Here is a 16,315-nt window from a genome sequence, read left to right on the forward strand (position 1 = left end):
GCAAGAGTTTAATTCTCATCATCTGCTATTTCTTCGAGGATTGGTGTGCGCTTCCTGGCCTCTGTAGTTTTTGCCTTGGAGGAAGTTGTTGTTGTTGCTGCTGTTGTTGTTGCGATGGGTTCTGCTGTCTTTTCGGTACTCGCATCACCTGTATCCTTTGTAGTCTTACGGTGTTTGTGCTTGTGACCCTGCTTCTTGCTACTTGGATCTTCCCATCCGTACAATGGCTTGAAACTGTCAATAACACCACAATCGGCAAACAAGTTTGGGAAAAGCCAGAAACGTCTCGACATAGTAAAGTATGACACTATGAATATGATTAATCTTATGAATGCAATACCAAAGAATGCAGCAATGAGTAATAACAAGCCTGTACTCAAGTACCAAACTCCTGTTCTCATCCAAACAGGCCAAAGAGGGAACAACACTACAGCAAAGACTGCTGCGACACCAAGAATTGAATATAGCCAGAGGAATGGATTTGGGGGCTCGAAGTTCCACATGAAGTATGTATCCGGCTGTAAAACTGCCTTGTGTATGATTTCTAATCCAGGAGTAGTTTTATTAACAGGCAAACCTCTCTCTTTGGACTCCTTTGTCTTCAACTTGCGAACAGGAAGAACAAGCTGATTCTGAATTAGCATGACAAATATTTTTTGTGCGCTGGCTTCATCCTTAACAGGTGGATATAATTCGGGTGCCTTGGAGCTTTTCTTTTCATACTCTGGGCTTTGCAATGCCCTCACAAATCTCTTAAACCTGAAAAAGTCTTGTTTTGAGTTGCCGGCCGAAGCATTGATTCCTTGTCTTTGTTTTAAGACTTTGCTATATCTTACCGAAGATGCAATTGCAATGGCAGTTGGGTTTTTCCGTGCAGTTGTAGCCACCTTATGAGCCCGCATTTTTCCTTGCCCAATATTCAGGTTAGCATTACCTTGTTGAAGAGGATTTTGATAATTCATGTCTGATCTTTATGCAAATGGTATTAGAACGCAACTTTGTCTTGTTTTCTTTTAATTTCTTATAGAATATGGTACTTAGCAGCTTACTTATATGACAGTTCAACAATCCTACTTATTCTAGCAAGCTCGAGTTTAGAATTATTTATTCCATATAGCCTTCGTCATATGTATCGTATAGGTCGGGTACTTTTGGAGATCTCTCAGTCGGTTCCATCACTCCTATTTTTTTTTTTTTTCACTACCTGTCTTTTTTCAATTTACGTTCCAAAATTGAAGAGCGTAAGAGAAAAAAGTACAAGCACAAATATTTCGCTCCTCCAGCGCTTTCTTGTTTCACTTCTATGATTTATGGTCGATCGCACTAAATTCGCGCTCTGCTTGCCAAGCATTGTTCCGCTTGATCAATGGAGTACATCCCAGTTTTCTTATCTACATTTTACAGACAGAAGTGTAAAACTTCTTCCTTCCTTTTATATATATCCGTCTGTTCTGCCATTACCGTACCTTCATCCTCAAACATATTTATTTATTACTGTATATATCATTAGAACATATCTATTAACATCGTGCTCGAACTGAAGTGACTAGTTAATTTGAAAACGCCGACATATTTTTTTTCTGATGGAACGCCGTCTTGAAACAATCTTTTGGAATTAATATGCTTCCCAAAAAGGCTCGTCCCCCAAGCTCTCAAAGTATAAATTCAAATAAGTCAAATTGTGAATCAAAAGCTGAAGGGTTTTCACTGTTTGATAACGAAACAGAACGTGCCAGAAGAGCATTTATCAATGATGGTTCCTCACAATCAGGATGTGATCTATTCCCAAAAATGGGTGACAGATTACAAGGCAACCCAGAAGATGAAAATACAAATATACTTGAAGAAAATAGCAAATATGAATCTAATCAATTTATTAAAACCAATGCAGCGTCAAATTGTTCTGGAAGCAATATAAAGGATCTTGCTGATGGTAATATCAATGCTGATCATAGTGCCTCGTCATTTGTTCAGTCTACAATTATTGATGGAAGCGATGATAATGATGATAATCTGGATACATCTATTCTTAATCGGATTTTGGATACCGTCTCTGCAGAGAAGATAGATGATTCTGGGAGGTCTCGCTTTTTCTTTAGAAATTTGTACGAAAAATACAAGGGTGAAAGCATTCGTTATAGAGATCATGATGACAAAAACCTTGGTAATCAGCCAAGTGACTTTGAGATCTATAATAATGAAGTTGCCCAGGAAGAAAAAATCAGAAAAAGACTTTGTACAATGAAGGCTGAACGATATAGTACGCCCAATCATGCGCATTATCTTCCGATTCTTAATATTGGCGATTTGGATAGTGGATTCATCAAAGCTGTTGATACATCTATTGATAAGCCTTTGAGGGCTAAGATGAATCAGCGATCATCGCACTGGTATAATAGGCTGTTTAGTAAAGCAAATTCTGTATCCGGAAAGCCAAGCAATGTTGGTAGCTGCAGTCCAGATAATTTTACCAAATACTCTGGAGAACAAAGCTCACTCAAGAACATGCTAGTTGATAGTGGAACTCTAAAGAGTTCAATGAGAAATAATAACTTGTCCCCTCTTGAGATGCATTCATATGATCTTGTGAATGATTTCTCCGAGAAAAGATTAGCTGATGATCGTACCACTTTTGCTCTTGAAAGCAATGAAGAGAGTGAGAATATTTCTAGTATCGGCTTTATTGTTAGTAATGAGGAAGAAGTAGACTATAACTTTAATGTTATTGGTGAAAGAGGTGGTTCAAATAAGTACTCCGATTTACCTGAAGGAAGGAAATCTGCTGGTTCATGGTTCAATTTTCGACAGTATTTCCCTCATCACAGAACGAAACTTTGTACCATTTTCAAAAGTCTTAATCCATTTAATAAGGTTCGTGAGCAGATGAACCATCATTACCAGATTCAAAGAAAACTTAAGTTACGTCATTTGCATCAGATTGCATTGGGTGGAACATTGGGTGTTGGATTATTACTTTCCTCAGGAAAGGCCTTTTCTATTGCAGGTCCGTTGGGTTGTCTTCTTGGTTTTATCATTGCTGGAATAATTGTTTTATCCACCATGTTATCATTTTGTGAAATGGTTACTCTCATACCACTTTGCGGTGGTGTCTCTGGTGTGTCCGCAAGGTTTGTTGATGATGCCTTTGGATTTGCCCTTGGTGTTAGTTATTGGTTCAGCTATATGATTGGAATGCCCACAGAAATAACTGCTGCATCCATCATGTTAAGTTTTTACTCAAATTTAAACATTCCAGGGCCGCAAACGGCAGCCTGGATATCGCTTTTTCTAATTTTCGCTACATTTGTGAATTTATGCGACATCAAAGTCTATGGGGAATTTGAGTATTACTCAACCGTGATAAAGTTGTTGTTTATTTTAGCATTAATGATATATATGGTTGTTCTTAACTGTGGTGGTTCTTCTCCATTTCACAAAAAGATCGGCTTTCATTACTGGAACAGTGCAGATTCGGATTTAAGCCACTTCATAACTTTTGGTCCTTTCCGGCCCACGTTTGATGTTAATGACAACGGGTTAGGTTCATTGGATGGAATTGGTGGTGCTAAAGGAAGATTGTGTCAAGTCATAATTGCGACGGCTGTGGCGGCATATGCCTATGTTGGTACTGAAATTGTTATCATTGCTGGAAGTGAGGCAAGAAATCCTAGAAGAGCAATTCCAAGTGCTACTCGAAATATCTACTGGCGTATTCTCTTCTTCTATATTCTGTCCATATTTGTTGTGGGATTGAACATTTACAGTGGCGATCCACGTCTTCTTCGATACTTTAGTGGAGGTAGTTATAAAGCCAATGAGAGTCTACAAAATTATGTGATAGATAATGTTGGAGGCAATGTTTGCACAACGCATTTGCTAACGTGGGCTGGCTTTTCCAACGGTAACCAGTCGCCATTCATAATTGCGATACAAAGTGCAGGTATGTGTACTTTTGCGGCGGTTGCTAACGCGTTTCTTCTCTACTTTGCAGTTACTGCTGCAACTTCGCAGCTTTATGCTTCATCAAGAACGTTATACTTCATGTCAATTCAAGGTAAGGCTCCTAAAATATTTTCGGTCTGTACAAAGAATGGGGTTCCTTATGCAAGTGTTCTTTTCACAGCATTATTTGGTTCACTTGCATATCTATCTGTCAACCATAATACCGCTTTAGTTTTTGAGAGATTATTGAGCATCTGTTCATCTACTGGATTGTTGGTTTGGTCTGGGATGTGCCTATCGTTTATTAGATTCTTTTATGGGCTCAGTCTACGCCCAGATATAATCAACAGGGATGATGAGAATTATCCGTATAAATCACCATTACAACCATATTTGGCATACTTTGGAATGATAGCTGGATTTTCGATCGTTATTTTGTCTGGATTTTTGGTGTTTCTAAGGGGAAGTTGGTCCTCTGCAAATTTTATTTCCAGTTACGGCTCTTTGTTCCTTTTCATACTTTGCTATGTTGTATACAAGGTGTTCAGAAGGACAAAAATTCATAGGTTAGACCAACTAGATCTTGACTCTGGTAGAAGAGAGATAGACCGTATTATCTGGGAGGACGAACAAAATTACGTCAGCAACTTCAAGGAAATTATTCATAAAGGTATCGATTTGTTGCTTTAGTATAAGCTTTTTAATATACAGTGTACCTATTATATATCGCCAAGTTTTTCAAGAAGCTCTTTCTTCTTGTGCGCCACGATCATCTCCTCGACTTTCTTATCTACAGCTGATTTGTCGGCTATGAAGTCCTCTGTCGGAATTGTAATTGTGGGTTTAGCCTCAGTCTCACATCTTCTTGAGGCAGCCCTTGTAACTGCTCTCTCGTATTTTATAATGTCATCATCCTTAGTATTTCCGGGGGTAGCCGGATTTAGTGAATGTTTGAGTTCTTGACGTGTTATAATTGGAGTAGGTAGAGATTTGTCCCCCAAAGTTGATTTCACTTCATCTAAAAGTTCTTCTTCAGAGGGAATTCCTAATACACCATTTCCTATTCTTTGCTGTGATGATCGGTCCTCGTCGAGTAATCCATAATATCTAGCATCTAGTTGCAAGAGATTCAGCTGCTTCCTTGATTCATCCCTATACTTTTTCCTCCGAAAGTTTTGTGTATTCTCTGTTTTTTCTTCTCTGGATAATTTCAGAAGTTCTTGTACATCTGGGAGCTCTTTGGCCCTTCCAAAATATCGGCATCCTTTTATTATGGTTTCGTTACTGTTTGTTATAAATTGTAAATAGTCCGGACCACCAAGATCTTTAATTCTGTGTTCCCAAGCCCGTTTCTCGCGGAATAATTTGTTGAGCTTTGAATTCAAGTCTCTTATCTCATACTCATTGATTAATGGATTGTTTATCTTCATCAAACTCTTGTCGATATCTTGAATGCACATCTTCCTGAATAACTCTGCGTCTGTTACACTTTTGACATCTTCCGTAGATCTCGGCCTCTGCGTAGGAATTTGTGGTCCTTTTTGTGCATAATACAGGTTCAATAGCGATTGTGCTTTTTCTTTGTTTCTAGACATTAGCTTTCAAATATTTGTAGTGCTATTGAAAGTATTTATCTGAAACAGATGGTAAGATAGCAGGGACTAAGCGAATAAAAATTTAGCAGATGAAATTTTAATGGGTGAGCTAGTAATTTCTTCGCTCGAAAGTGTATCTATCATCTATCGAGCATTACTAAGGATGAGAACACTCAAATGACTTGGCCTTTCAACATTCTAATGGTGATTCTTAAAGTGTGAAAAGGGTGATTTTAATATATTTGCCAGCGTGCGCTAAATTTTTAAATAAATTTCTTGGAAGTGTTGCTGCCAATTCCATGGCTTTCGATCTAGATTATAACTTAATAGGGTACATCCAAAAAGACTTTATCCTCTTTCATGAAATATTATACTGCATATAGTACTATGTTCTCTTTAGAATTTCCATAAATGTCCCACAGTCAATTATTATTACAGGATTTTTATTTGCCAACTCTTTATTATCATAGAGCACATAATTAATATCTTCCTCCCCTAATCGCTTAGTTGAACAGGATAGGCGAAAGTCTATGGCTGTAAACCAAGAGACGTGTAAAAAATAGAAGGGAAGAATTTTCAACCGCGTTTCCTCTATTGTTGTCGATCACATTTGTACTTGCAAAGTAATTTTAGCACAGTTTTTTCCGCGTTTTAGTGTTCCCTGCTTCTGATATACGGCAGGCTGCATGGCTGGCTATCTCACAGAAACAGGTTATTGAAAATAAATATTCATATTCTCCGAAAGCTTAACATTTTTATCCCACCAATCTCCTTCGTTTTTATTCTCTCACCTGCTATTTCTTGGCAAAATACCAAGTAGGAATTGACAATGATGGTCTCGTCCAAAAGAAAAAACCGGCTGCTCATGATAGGAGCGTCCCTGTTCCTTGGACTATTGTTTTTCTTGGCTATCCCATCAAAGAAATCAAATGTCCCTTTAATACTAGACAATGGTTCTGATTACCTGGAGGATGAATCTTCAAAATATAAAGAAGGTGGTACGCTTTCCCAAAATTCTGATGCTACTTTAAAAGATGCTGACTCTGGCATAGCGGAAATTGGAAATACTGTTACCCAGTCAGAATTAGCTGTTGAAGAAGAAAACAAAGCTCCATACCCATTAGAAGACAAAAAGCAGGCAGAATCACAAGGCATAGTTCCATCTAAGGCTGCCGATGTCGGTGAAGCAAAGAAAACAGATGCTCCATCAAGTGGATGTTCATCTAAGGATAAAAAGTATGTTGTCATGATTGATGCTGGTTCAACTGGTTCCAGAGTCCATGTTTACACGTTCGATACCTGTGTGAGTCCTCCAAAATTGTTAGATGAGCAATTCAAGATGTTGAATCCGGGTCTCTCGTCATTTGATACTGATACTTTAGGTGCGGCAAAGTCACTAGACCCATTATTAGAAGTTGCATTGAACACTATTCCAACCGACAAGCAAGGATGTTCACCTGTTGCCGTTAAAGCCACGGCTGGTTTGAGATTATTGGGTGAGAAAAAAGCGAGTGCAATCCTAAAGGAGGTCAGAAAATATCTCGAGACAAAATATCCATTTCCAGTGGTTTCCGGTGATGGCATTTCTATTATGGACGGAAGTGACGAAGGTGTTTATGCCTGGATCACGGCAAATTTCCTACTTGGAAATATAGGAGGCAAAGAGAGGACTCCTACAGCAGCTGTTTTTGATCTTGGTGGAGGATCTACGCAAATCGTCTTTGAGCCAGAAGATGGTGAAGAAATGATTGATGGTGAGCATAAGTATGAGATTGACTTCGGTGGTCGACATTTCATCTTATACCAATATTCTCATCTTGGATATGGTCTAATGGAGGGAAGAAAGAGAATCAATTCTTTGGTCCTAGAATTACTATTGCAAAAGCATGGTTCTATATCTGGCTTGGTTCCGCTCACCGAATTAGAAGCGAAGAATCCTAAAGGACTCAAGGCTGAAGTTACATTGAAAAATCCATGCGTTCCTCCGGGTGTTGCCGCAAATAACATTCCCGTCAAATTAGAAGATGGTACTACATACTTGGTGAACTTTGTTTCTCCGGCAAAAGATGAGTCCGATACCTTAGCAGCTACCGCATCTACACAGTGTCGATTCCTTGCGGAGACTATTCTGAACAAGGATGCAAAATGTAAATCTAAGTCTTGCTCTTTCAATGGTATATATCAACCTTCACTCAGACATCATTTCCCTAAGAGCTCTGATATGTTTGTGTTCTCATATTTCTACGATCGTTTGCAGCCTATTGGAATACCTCAGTCCTTTACACTTCAAGAAGTGATGGATATTACACAGTTGGTGTGCTCTGGTTCATCTCTCTGGAATGAGTTTTTCTTGCAGAAGAGTTCAATCGAAGAGTTGGAGAACGAGCCATTGTGGTGTATGGATCTCTCTTTTATGACTGCCTTGTTACATACCGGTTATGATATTCGTCTCAACAGAGAACTTAGAACTGCCAAGACCATCGCTGGAAATGAGCTTGGTTGGTGTCTTGGAGCATCACTTCCATTGCTTGACCAGGGCTCTGGTTGGACCTGTAAAGTTGATAAGCAGTATTAAGCGCTTTTTTCTATTTAAATACTGAACGTTGATTATCAGGTGGCCGACCTGTTCGTATTTTATTTGTCAAGCAGGATCATGCTTGAGGACTATAGTCGCGACTGTAATTTTTCTCCCAACTTTTTTTTTTTTTTTGGTCGTATTTTCCAATGGTTGAGTAATTGTCATCGGCTGTTTCCGTCTCTAAAGGTCGATAATCAATATAACTATTTTCGGGACTCTGAAAGTTGGATTGTAATAAACGTTTTGGTGCCAACAAATTGTTTATTTAACCAAATATTTACCATAGCCAAGGGAATGCAATTTGCATAGCAGTTTTAATTGGTGTAAGGATAAATTGGTAACACTGATGTCTTCTTCAACAGACTCTCTTAATACAACTTCTTCATCTCCTGATACGCCCTCCTCTGAAACACCATCAGCTCAGCCCTTACAGAGGTCCGAATCGATGACATCCAAAGAGCCTATTTTGCACACCTGTTTCTTTGATGATAGACCTCCACAATCTATAACAGTTGGTTTTGATTCTAGGAACGACAGACTGTTTGAGGATAAAGATGATTATGCCATTTCTGGTGGGAAAGGTCTTGCTGACCAAGCAGGTTATTCGAGGCAGCGAAATCCGTTTCCCCAGGGTTTCCAGCAACGACATGATAATAATTTCCCACTCCCATCTTTGCTAAATAAAAGGAGGCTTGAGACGGACCAGGAATGTGAGACAACGAGTGAACTTTTGAACTCTCTCAAAGATAAAGGTCTTACGAGTATGCGATCACATACAGAATTGGCAAAAACAGCTCATGGCGTGCGAATTTTGGCAAGAAGGTTGGACAAGGCCACTATACATCTACAACTCAATTCGGTGATGATTATTACCAAGGCAAGAGATAATTCTTTGATTTTTCTCACCAGGGAGCTTGCATCCTGGCTGTTAAAGGAATCCAAGCACACAACCGTTTACGTGGATTTCCACCTAAAGAGGTCCAAACGGTTTTGTGCTGACACTGTCGCTGCATCTGCGGTCAACGGTGAGCAAAGATTAAAGTTTTGGGATAAGGCCGTGGTCACCCATAATCCTAATTTGTTTGATTTTGTCATTACTCTTGGAGGTGACGGAACTGTATTGTATGCTTCGACTATGTTTCAGCGTGCAGTTCCACCAATCATGTCATTTTCGCTTGGATCACTGGGCTTCTTGACGAACTTTAAATTTGAGGACTTTCGTCAGACTCTAACGCGTGCAATCAAGCATGGTGTCAAAACGAATCTCCGGATGAGGTTTACGTGTAGAGTTCATGATAGTCATGGCAAGCTCTTATGTGAACAGCAGGTTCTAAATGAGCTGACCGTGGATAGAGGTCCGTCTCCATGGGTCACAATGCTCGAATTATACGGTGATGGATCTCTCATAACGGTCGCACAGGCTGATGGGTTAATTATCGCCACTCCAACAGGATCAACTGCATATTCACTTAGTGCCGGTGGCTCTTTGGTGCATCCAAATGTCAGCACAATTTGTGTTACGCCTATTTGTCCGCACACTCTTTCGTTTAGACCAATTTTGCTACCAGACTCAATGACATTAAGAGTCCAAGTGCCTCTCAGAGCGAGGGCGCATGCATGGGCTTCATTCGACGGCCGTGAAAGGATAGAGTTATCTAAAGGTTATTATGTGTCTGTGTCGGCATCTCAGTATCCATTTCCAACTGTGCGATCATCGAAGACAGAGTATTTCGATAGCGTGAGCAGCGTATTAAATTGGAATAAGCGTGAAGAGCAGAAATCGTTTGTGAATCTTTTAACTGACAATAACAAGGAGTCTTACGGTAACTACAAATCTGATTCTGATGATTCGAAATTCGAAATTGATTATAACGATGAATCGGAGCTGGAAAGTGATATGTCAGAAAAAGTTAAGAGAGACCTTTGTATTGACCCACCAGCACAGTCAGATCTCCCTAAGCTGCAAAATTCCATAAAGGCAAATTTCTTCACCGGAACAAACGAAAGTACCAGCACATCGTCGCCGGACGACCATCTATGATGTGTATTTTTGTTTTGCCATGTACGTATTGATTGTTGGAACCTGATCTAGTCTAATCCAGCTCACAAGCTTTGAAGATAAATTAGAAGTCAAGAGATGAGAGTGATCACCTAGATATTATTCAGCACGATGTTTGCTGATATTTCTAGTTTATGCTCTGTGGTATCCTTCCTTGATCTGCTGCACAATAAATTTGCAGAAGATACCTACTTCGCTATGCCGAAACTATGGCATACAACTGGAGCAAAGAGTTGGACAACTAGCATAAAAAAAGGTATTAAGTTAGCTGAAATACAAATTGACATTAGAATATATATTATGAATATATAATGCCCTAAAATACAAATATTATGTTTGAAGGAATGGTTCATATTCCTAGTACGCGTGTTGCACATACATATGTCATAATACGACGTTATTATGAAAATGGGTTAGAAGAAGATTTCCATCAAATTAAGACAAATATACCTCAATAGACGTAGCTTTTTCAACAGTTATGCAACCTTGTCTGGGCTTTCGGTGGAAAACAAAATATAATATATATTGATTCATTTTAATTTCATTAATTGCTTTATTTATGTTTGAAATCAAAAGGTGATCACTGGCCAATACACTTAGAATTGAATATTCACTACGTGAACTATTAACTCAGAAGTAAGCACTAAACGGTTAGGAATCCAATGCGTTTGCCTTGGGTAAAAGTATATATCTCTAGAATAGACTCAGATTTGAATCATGCTCAACATTGAGCTTCCATCTACTCTACTATTTCCGAAAGAAATTGTCTACCGAAAAAAATCCCGGAAGAAAAATTTACCTTTCTACATTAGACAGTAGTTCCCCAAAAATTTAACAATACAGTCATCACCACATACTGAATTTCTATCCGGATAATTGTTTATCATCGATGCCCTGATTGTCAGAAATCATTGCTTGATTCGTACAAATCACGTAAGTTCGCAAGCATACCTGATATCCGAAATGCACCAAAAAACATGAGGAAAGCCCGGAATACTACTTCCGTAATATTTATATTCTTATTGTATAGAACATTTGAATCCTAGAATAGACATAAGAAAGGAACATAGCAGACGTTAAACCAGCGGAATAACTCTTATTAACAATATATCTTTATTTATACGATTGTTAGACTTGTTCAGGCTTGTTTTAATTGTCGATGTTTAAATTGACATTTGGTATTATTTTCACACATCTGTGGAAGCTAGGAAGGGATCAAAAAACCAACATCAGAGAAAAGAACAATAGGCAGGGGGAAAAAATCCGACTGGAAAGCATTAAAATAAGTTGAGGCATGGAGCTTCATTTCTAAAATCTTTCTGTCAAGCTGGCTTTCTAGCCTAAAAGTGCTTTAATGGTAACCAAATTAGTCAACGAAATATTGGTCGACCGGCCGTGCTGAGAGAAATAGACGCGTCTCAGTATCTGGCCATATATAAATGGTTGAAATTTTTTTTTTTAACGCTGAGAGATAATGCTTCACAGCCTATTATTATCCGCGGGGCTATCTGAAAGGAAGTAGTTTTCCGAAATCCTGCTGTAGTCATTGAAACTCGGACTAATAGAAAAAAATATATATATCTGCGATAACAGAGATAGCAAAAAGTGGCAAAGTTCATATACAAAGAACATTAATTCCAGTCACTTTCTTTCACGTTCGAGATTGGATCTGCTTTCACAGAATTACATCTATCCAATTAGTTGAGCAATCCAAGCAGAACAGTATGGGTAACATTAGAATCGCTATAGACGTAAGTTTAATTATGACATTGTGGTGCACGGAGTTTTAACTTGAGACATAATTATTAACAACTATCCTAGAGAGGTGGAACATTCACCGATTGTATTGGAAATCCAGGGACAGGAAAACAAGAAGATGATTTCGTGATTAAGCTATTGTCGGTTGATCCACAAAACTATCCGGATGCCAACCTAGAAGGAATAAGAAGGCTTTTGGAGATATTTCAGCACAAGAAGATCCCAAGAGGACAACCGATAGATACATCAGAAATTGAATCATTGCGTATGGGTACTACAGTTGCCACAAATGCATTGCTTGAACGTAAGGGTGAAAGATGTGCATTGGTTACCACCAAGGGTTTTAAGGATGTTCTCGTGATAGGTACACAGGCACGTCCAGACATTTTTGATTTATCAGTTGCCAAACCTGGCCTTCTATATAATACGGTTGTTGAAATCGATGAGAGAGTTACTCTTGAAGATTTTGTTGAAGATCCAAAGCAACAGGTGACAAAACCAAACGGAAAAGATCTGGTCCAGGGTCTTTCTAAAGAAACAATTCGGATTCTAAAAGCCCCAAATAAGGATGAGGTTAGGTCTATACTACAGGCAGTTTATGATTCCGGAACCAGATCGATTGCGATCTGTCTCATGCATTCATACACGTTCCCAGATCATGAGAAAATTGTGGGCCAGATTGCCAAAGAGATTGGCTTCACACATATTTCACTTTCTAGCGAGTTGACGCCCATGATAAAGTATGTTGCCAGGGCTAATTCCTCTGTTGCGGATGCTTACCTAACTCCTGAAATCAAGAAATATCTACGTGGATTCGAATCTGGCCTCAAGGATGGCATTCAGAAGATTGCCTCTGGAAAAACTTCCGGATTGCGTTGTCAGTTTATGCAGTCTGATGGTGGTCTGGTTGATGCTTCCTCTTTTTCTGGTCTTCGTGCAATCCTTTCGGGACCTGCTGGAGGTGTTGTTGGCTATGCTAGAACGTGTTACGATCCCGAAAATGGTATACCATTGATTGGTTTCGATATGGGTGGTACATCGACTGATGTTTCTCGTTTTGGTGATGGCAAGTTCGATCACGTTTTTGAAACCACCACCGCTGGTGTCACAATTCAGTCGCCACAACTTGACATAAATACTGTGGCTGCTGGTGGTGGATCCATTCTTTCGTACAAAAACGGTTTGATGCAAGTCGGTCCTGAATCTGCATCTTCTCACCCTGGTCCTGCTTGCTACCGTAAAGGAGGCCCTCTAACTGTTACTGATGCAAATCTCTTTTTGGGTAGGCTTGTTCCTGAGTTCTTTCCGAAGATTTTTGGCCCAAACGAGGACCAGGGCTTGGATTATGCGATCACAAAACAAAGGTTTGCGGAGATCACTTCTGAGATTAATTCGTGCAACCCAGATATCAAGCCTATGACTGCGGAGGAAGTTGCCAACGGATTTCTATCTGTCGCCTATGAAAACATGGCACGTCCCGTGAGACAACTTACTGAGGCAAAAGGTCATGTTTTATCCAAGCACAGACTTGTTTCCTTTGGTGGTGCTGGAGGTCAGTGTGCTTTTGCAGTTGCGAATCTTTTGGGAATCAACACCATTCTCATACATAAATACTCCTCTGTTTTGTCTGCGTATGGTATGGAGTTAGCTGATGTGGTGAAAGAAGTTCAGGAACCTGCTTCATTTACATTGAACAACGAGTCAAGACCGGACATCGAGTCTGTTTTCACGCGCTTGAAAGGTGAGGCCAAGTTGTCATTACAAGCTCAGGGATTTACAGGTGATGACGATATTGTGTACGAGGAATATTTGAACTTGAGATATCAGGGAACGGAGTCCGGCATTATGGTTCCAAGAGAAGCAGATAAGGGTTCCTGGGGCTTTAAGGAGACATTTTGCGACATGCATAAGCGTGAGTTTGGATTTTTGTTTGATAAGCAGATTATTGTCGATGATGTTAGGGTTCGTGGTATAGGAAAGGCAACAAAGAGAGACGAGGATACTGTTGATCACCAAATCAAGGAATTAAAGGCTAAACACAGTATAAAGCCAGTTTCTGCCGATGAAGCAACTATGGTGAAGGATGTTTACTGGGATAAGGGTGGCAGCAAACCAACAAGTATATACTACCTTGATCATCTTCCAGTGGGAACGGAAGTTCAAGGTCCTGCTATCATTGCAGATGGCACTCAGACTAACCTTATTCCACCTAATGGGAAAGCGCTAGTGCTCAAGACCCATTTGTTCGTTACACTTACTAAATCATTGGAAATGAAGCACGAGAAGAAGCAGACCGAAAAAGAGGCTTCAAAGGAGATCACAATTGAGCCAGTTCTACTTTCTATTTTTTCCCATAGGTTTATGGATATAGCTGAGCAGATGGGTAACTCGCTTCAGAAAACTTCCGTCTCTGTTAATGTGAAGGAAAGGCTTGACTTCTCGTGTGCTCTCTTTGATTCTGAGGGCAACTTGGTGGCAAATGCTCCTCATGTCCCGGTTCATTTGGGATCGATGTCCACGTGTATTTCGTGTCAGGCCAAACTTTGGAAAGGCCGCTTACATGAGGGTGATGTGATTATAACTAATCATCCTGCTGCAGGAGGAACGCACTTGCCAGATATTACTTTGATTACTCCAGCATTTGACCACGAAAAAATCATATTTTATGTCGCTGCTCGTGCACATCATGCTGATATTGGTGGATTGCTACCAGGAAGTATGCCTCCAAATTCAAAGGAGTTATGGCAGGAAGGAGCCTGCTTCTACTCCGAGTTGTTGGTTAAAGGAGGTGTATTCCAAGAAGAAATGGTTGTGCAGAAGCTTCTTAAGGATCCAGCTCAACATGCTGGCTGCTCTGGCTCCAGAAGACTCTCGGACAATCTTTCTGACCTTAAGGCACAATTGGCAGCAAACCAGATGGGTATTTCTTTGATTGACAGACTTGTTACCGAGTTTGACCTTCCTACTATTATGGGATACATGCATGCCATTCAAGACAATGCCGCAGATACCGTCTCGAGAATGCTAGACCGTATAATTGCCAAGCATGGAATTGAAAATATCCATTGCGTCGATCATATGGATGATGGTTCTGCGATCTGCTTGCACTTGAGGAAGAACCAAGAGAACGGAAAGATAATCTTTGATTTCACCGGAACCTCGCCTCAGGCATACAACAATTTGAATGCCCCACATGCCATCACATACTCGGCAATCATTTATTGTTTAAGGTGCATGGTCGATGAGGATATTCCGTTGAACCAAGGATGTATTCGTCCAATTGAAGTTGTTATTCCTAAATCCTCTCTCTTGGATCCCGACAGTGGTTGTGCCGTTGTTGGAGGAAATGTCTGCACCTCTCAAAGAGTGACCGATACAATTCTTAAGGCATTTCACGTTATGGCTGATTCTCAGGGTTGCTGTAACAACTTTACCTTTGGTAACGATGGATTTGGCTATTACGAAACTATAGCAGGTGGTCACGGTGCTTCTGCTCATTGGAGTGGTGTGTCTGGCATTCAAACAAACATGACGAATACTAGAATTACAGATGCTGAAGTGTTTGAAAAGAGATACCCGATCATTCTCAGAGACTTCTCGATTAGAGAGAATTCTGGTGGGAATGGACTTTTCAAAGGTGGAAATGGAGTTCGCCGTGAAATTGAATTTCGTATTCCTGTAAATGCATCGATATTGTCAGAGAGGCGGGCAATTGCACCTCATGGAATGGAAGGTGGTGAGGATGGCTCCAGAGGACTGAACTTATGGATTAGGAATGTTGGTGATAAGAAGCAAGTCATTAACATTGGAGGAAAGGCTAGTGTAGACGTTTCATCTGGTGATAGAATTATCATACTTACACCTGGAGGAGGTGGCTGGGGAGAACCATCAGCTCGCACGCCTGAGTCACAACGGAAAAAGGTGGTATATCCTGTTGGTGCAGGTTCGCTCTCGATCAGGAAGAAGCAACAGTATGAGAATTAAGTTGAAAGAATATTATAATTCTAGAATATAAAATGTATATGTCTTACTAGAACAATACTGGTACAGATTATAACATCAAATAGAATTACGTAGCTGTGCTTGTTAAGTTTGAATCTCTGTATCATCATGTAAGAGACACTCTACTTTCGCCAAGGCTAAGTTTACTAAAGTATTCAAGGTCGAAGCGTCTTGTCGACGCGACTTTAGTAATTAGTCGAGCTTGAGGATGGGCGAGGGCCTCTCTCCTTTTTTTTTTTTGGCATCTGTGTCCTCCGTAAAGCCAAGCATAAGCACCCTGAGAAGCCGAAAAGAAGGGGCGGGGCGGGGGAAGAAAAAAAAAATGATTATAATAAAATGAATTAGACGATAAGCAACTTCAATCAATTCACTATCAATTAA

General features: G+C 39.9%; 6 protein-coding genes across 6 annotated transcripts; 4 read left to right on the forward strand and 2 right to left on the reverse strand.

Annotated features, from left to right (window-relative positions):
* Positions 1 to 8: 8 nt before the first annotated feature.
* Positions 9 to 962, reverse strand: BRETT_004204 (uncharacterized protein; the record flags this gene model as incomplete). Its single annotated transcript, XM_041282700.1, has 1 exon — positions 9 to 962. One exon carries the CDS (start codon positions 960 to 962, stop codon positions 9 to 11), a length of 954 nt encoding a protein of 317 aa, XP_041135476.1.
* Positions 963 to 1,620: 658 nt separating this feature from the next.
* On the forward strand, positions 1,621 to 4,632 carry BRETT_004205 (uncharacterized protein; the record flags this gene model as incomplete). Its single annotated transcript, XM_041282701.1, has 1 exon — positions 1,621 to 4,632. The coding sequence occupies one exon, from the start codon at positions 1,621 to 1,623 to the stop codon at positions 4,630 to 4,632; it is 3,012 nt and encodes a 1,003-aa protein (XP_041135477.1).
* A 29-nt stretch (positions 4,633 to 4,661) lies between these two features.
* BRETT_004206 (uncharacterized protein) lies at positions 4,662 to 5,537 on the reverse strand (the record flags this gene model as incomplete). The annotated part of the gene is made up of 1 exon (XM_041282702.1): positions 4,662 to 5,537. The coding sequence occupies one exon, from the start codon at positions 5,535 to 5,537 to the stop codon at positions 4,662 to 4,664; it is 876 nt and encodes a 291-aa protein (XP_041135478.1).
* An 832-nt stretch (positions 5,538 to 6,369) lies between these two features.
* Positions 6,370 to 8,112, forward strand: GDA1 (Guanosine-diphosphatase; the record flags this gene model as incomplete). Its single annotated transcript, XM_041282703.1, has 1 exon — positions 6,370 to 8,112. The coding sequence occupies one exon, from the start codon at positions 6,370 to 6,372 to the stop codon at positions 8,110 to 8,112; it is 1,743 nt and encodes a 580-aa protein (XP_041135479.1).
* A 349-nt stretch (positions 8,113 to 8,461) lies between these two features.
* On the forward strand, positions 8,462 to 10,156 carry BRETT_004208 (uncharacterized protein; the record flags this gene model as incomplete). The annotated part of the gene is made up of 1 exon (XM_041282704.1): positions 8,462 to 10,156. The coding sequence occupies one exon, from the start codon at positions 8,462 to 8,464 to the stop codon at positions 10,154 to 10,156; it is 1,695 nt and encodes a 564-aa protein (XP_041135480.1).
* Positions 10,157 to 11,898: 1,742 nt separating this feature from the next.
* OXP1 (5-oxoprolinase) lies at positions 11,899 to 15,916 on the forward strand (the record flags this gene model as incomplete). Its single annotated transcript, XM_041282705.1, has 2 exons — positions 11,899 to 11,925; positions 11,996 to 15,916. 2 exons carry the CDS (start codon positions 11,899 to 11,901, stop codon positions 15,914 to 15,916), a joined length of 3,948 nt encoding a protein of 1,315 aa, XP_041135481.1.
* Positions 15,917 to 16,315: the final 399 nt, after the last annotated feature.

Source organism: Brettanomyces bruxellensis, chromosome 5 (assembly GCF_011074885.1).
Source record: "Brettanomyces bruxellensis chromosome 5, complete sequence".
NCBI lineage: Eukaryota > Fungi > Ascomycota > Pichiomycetes > Pichiales > Pichiaceae > Brettanomyces > Brettanomyces bruxellensis.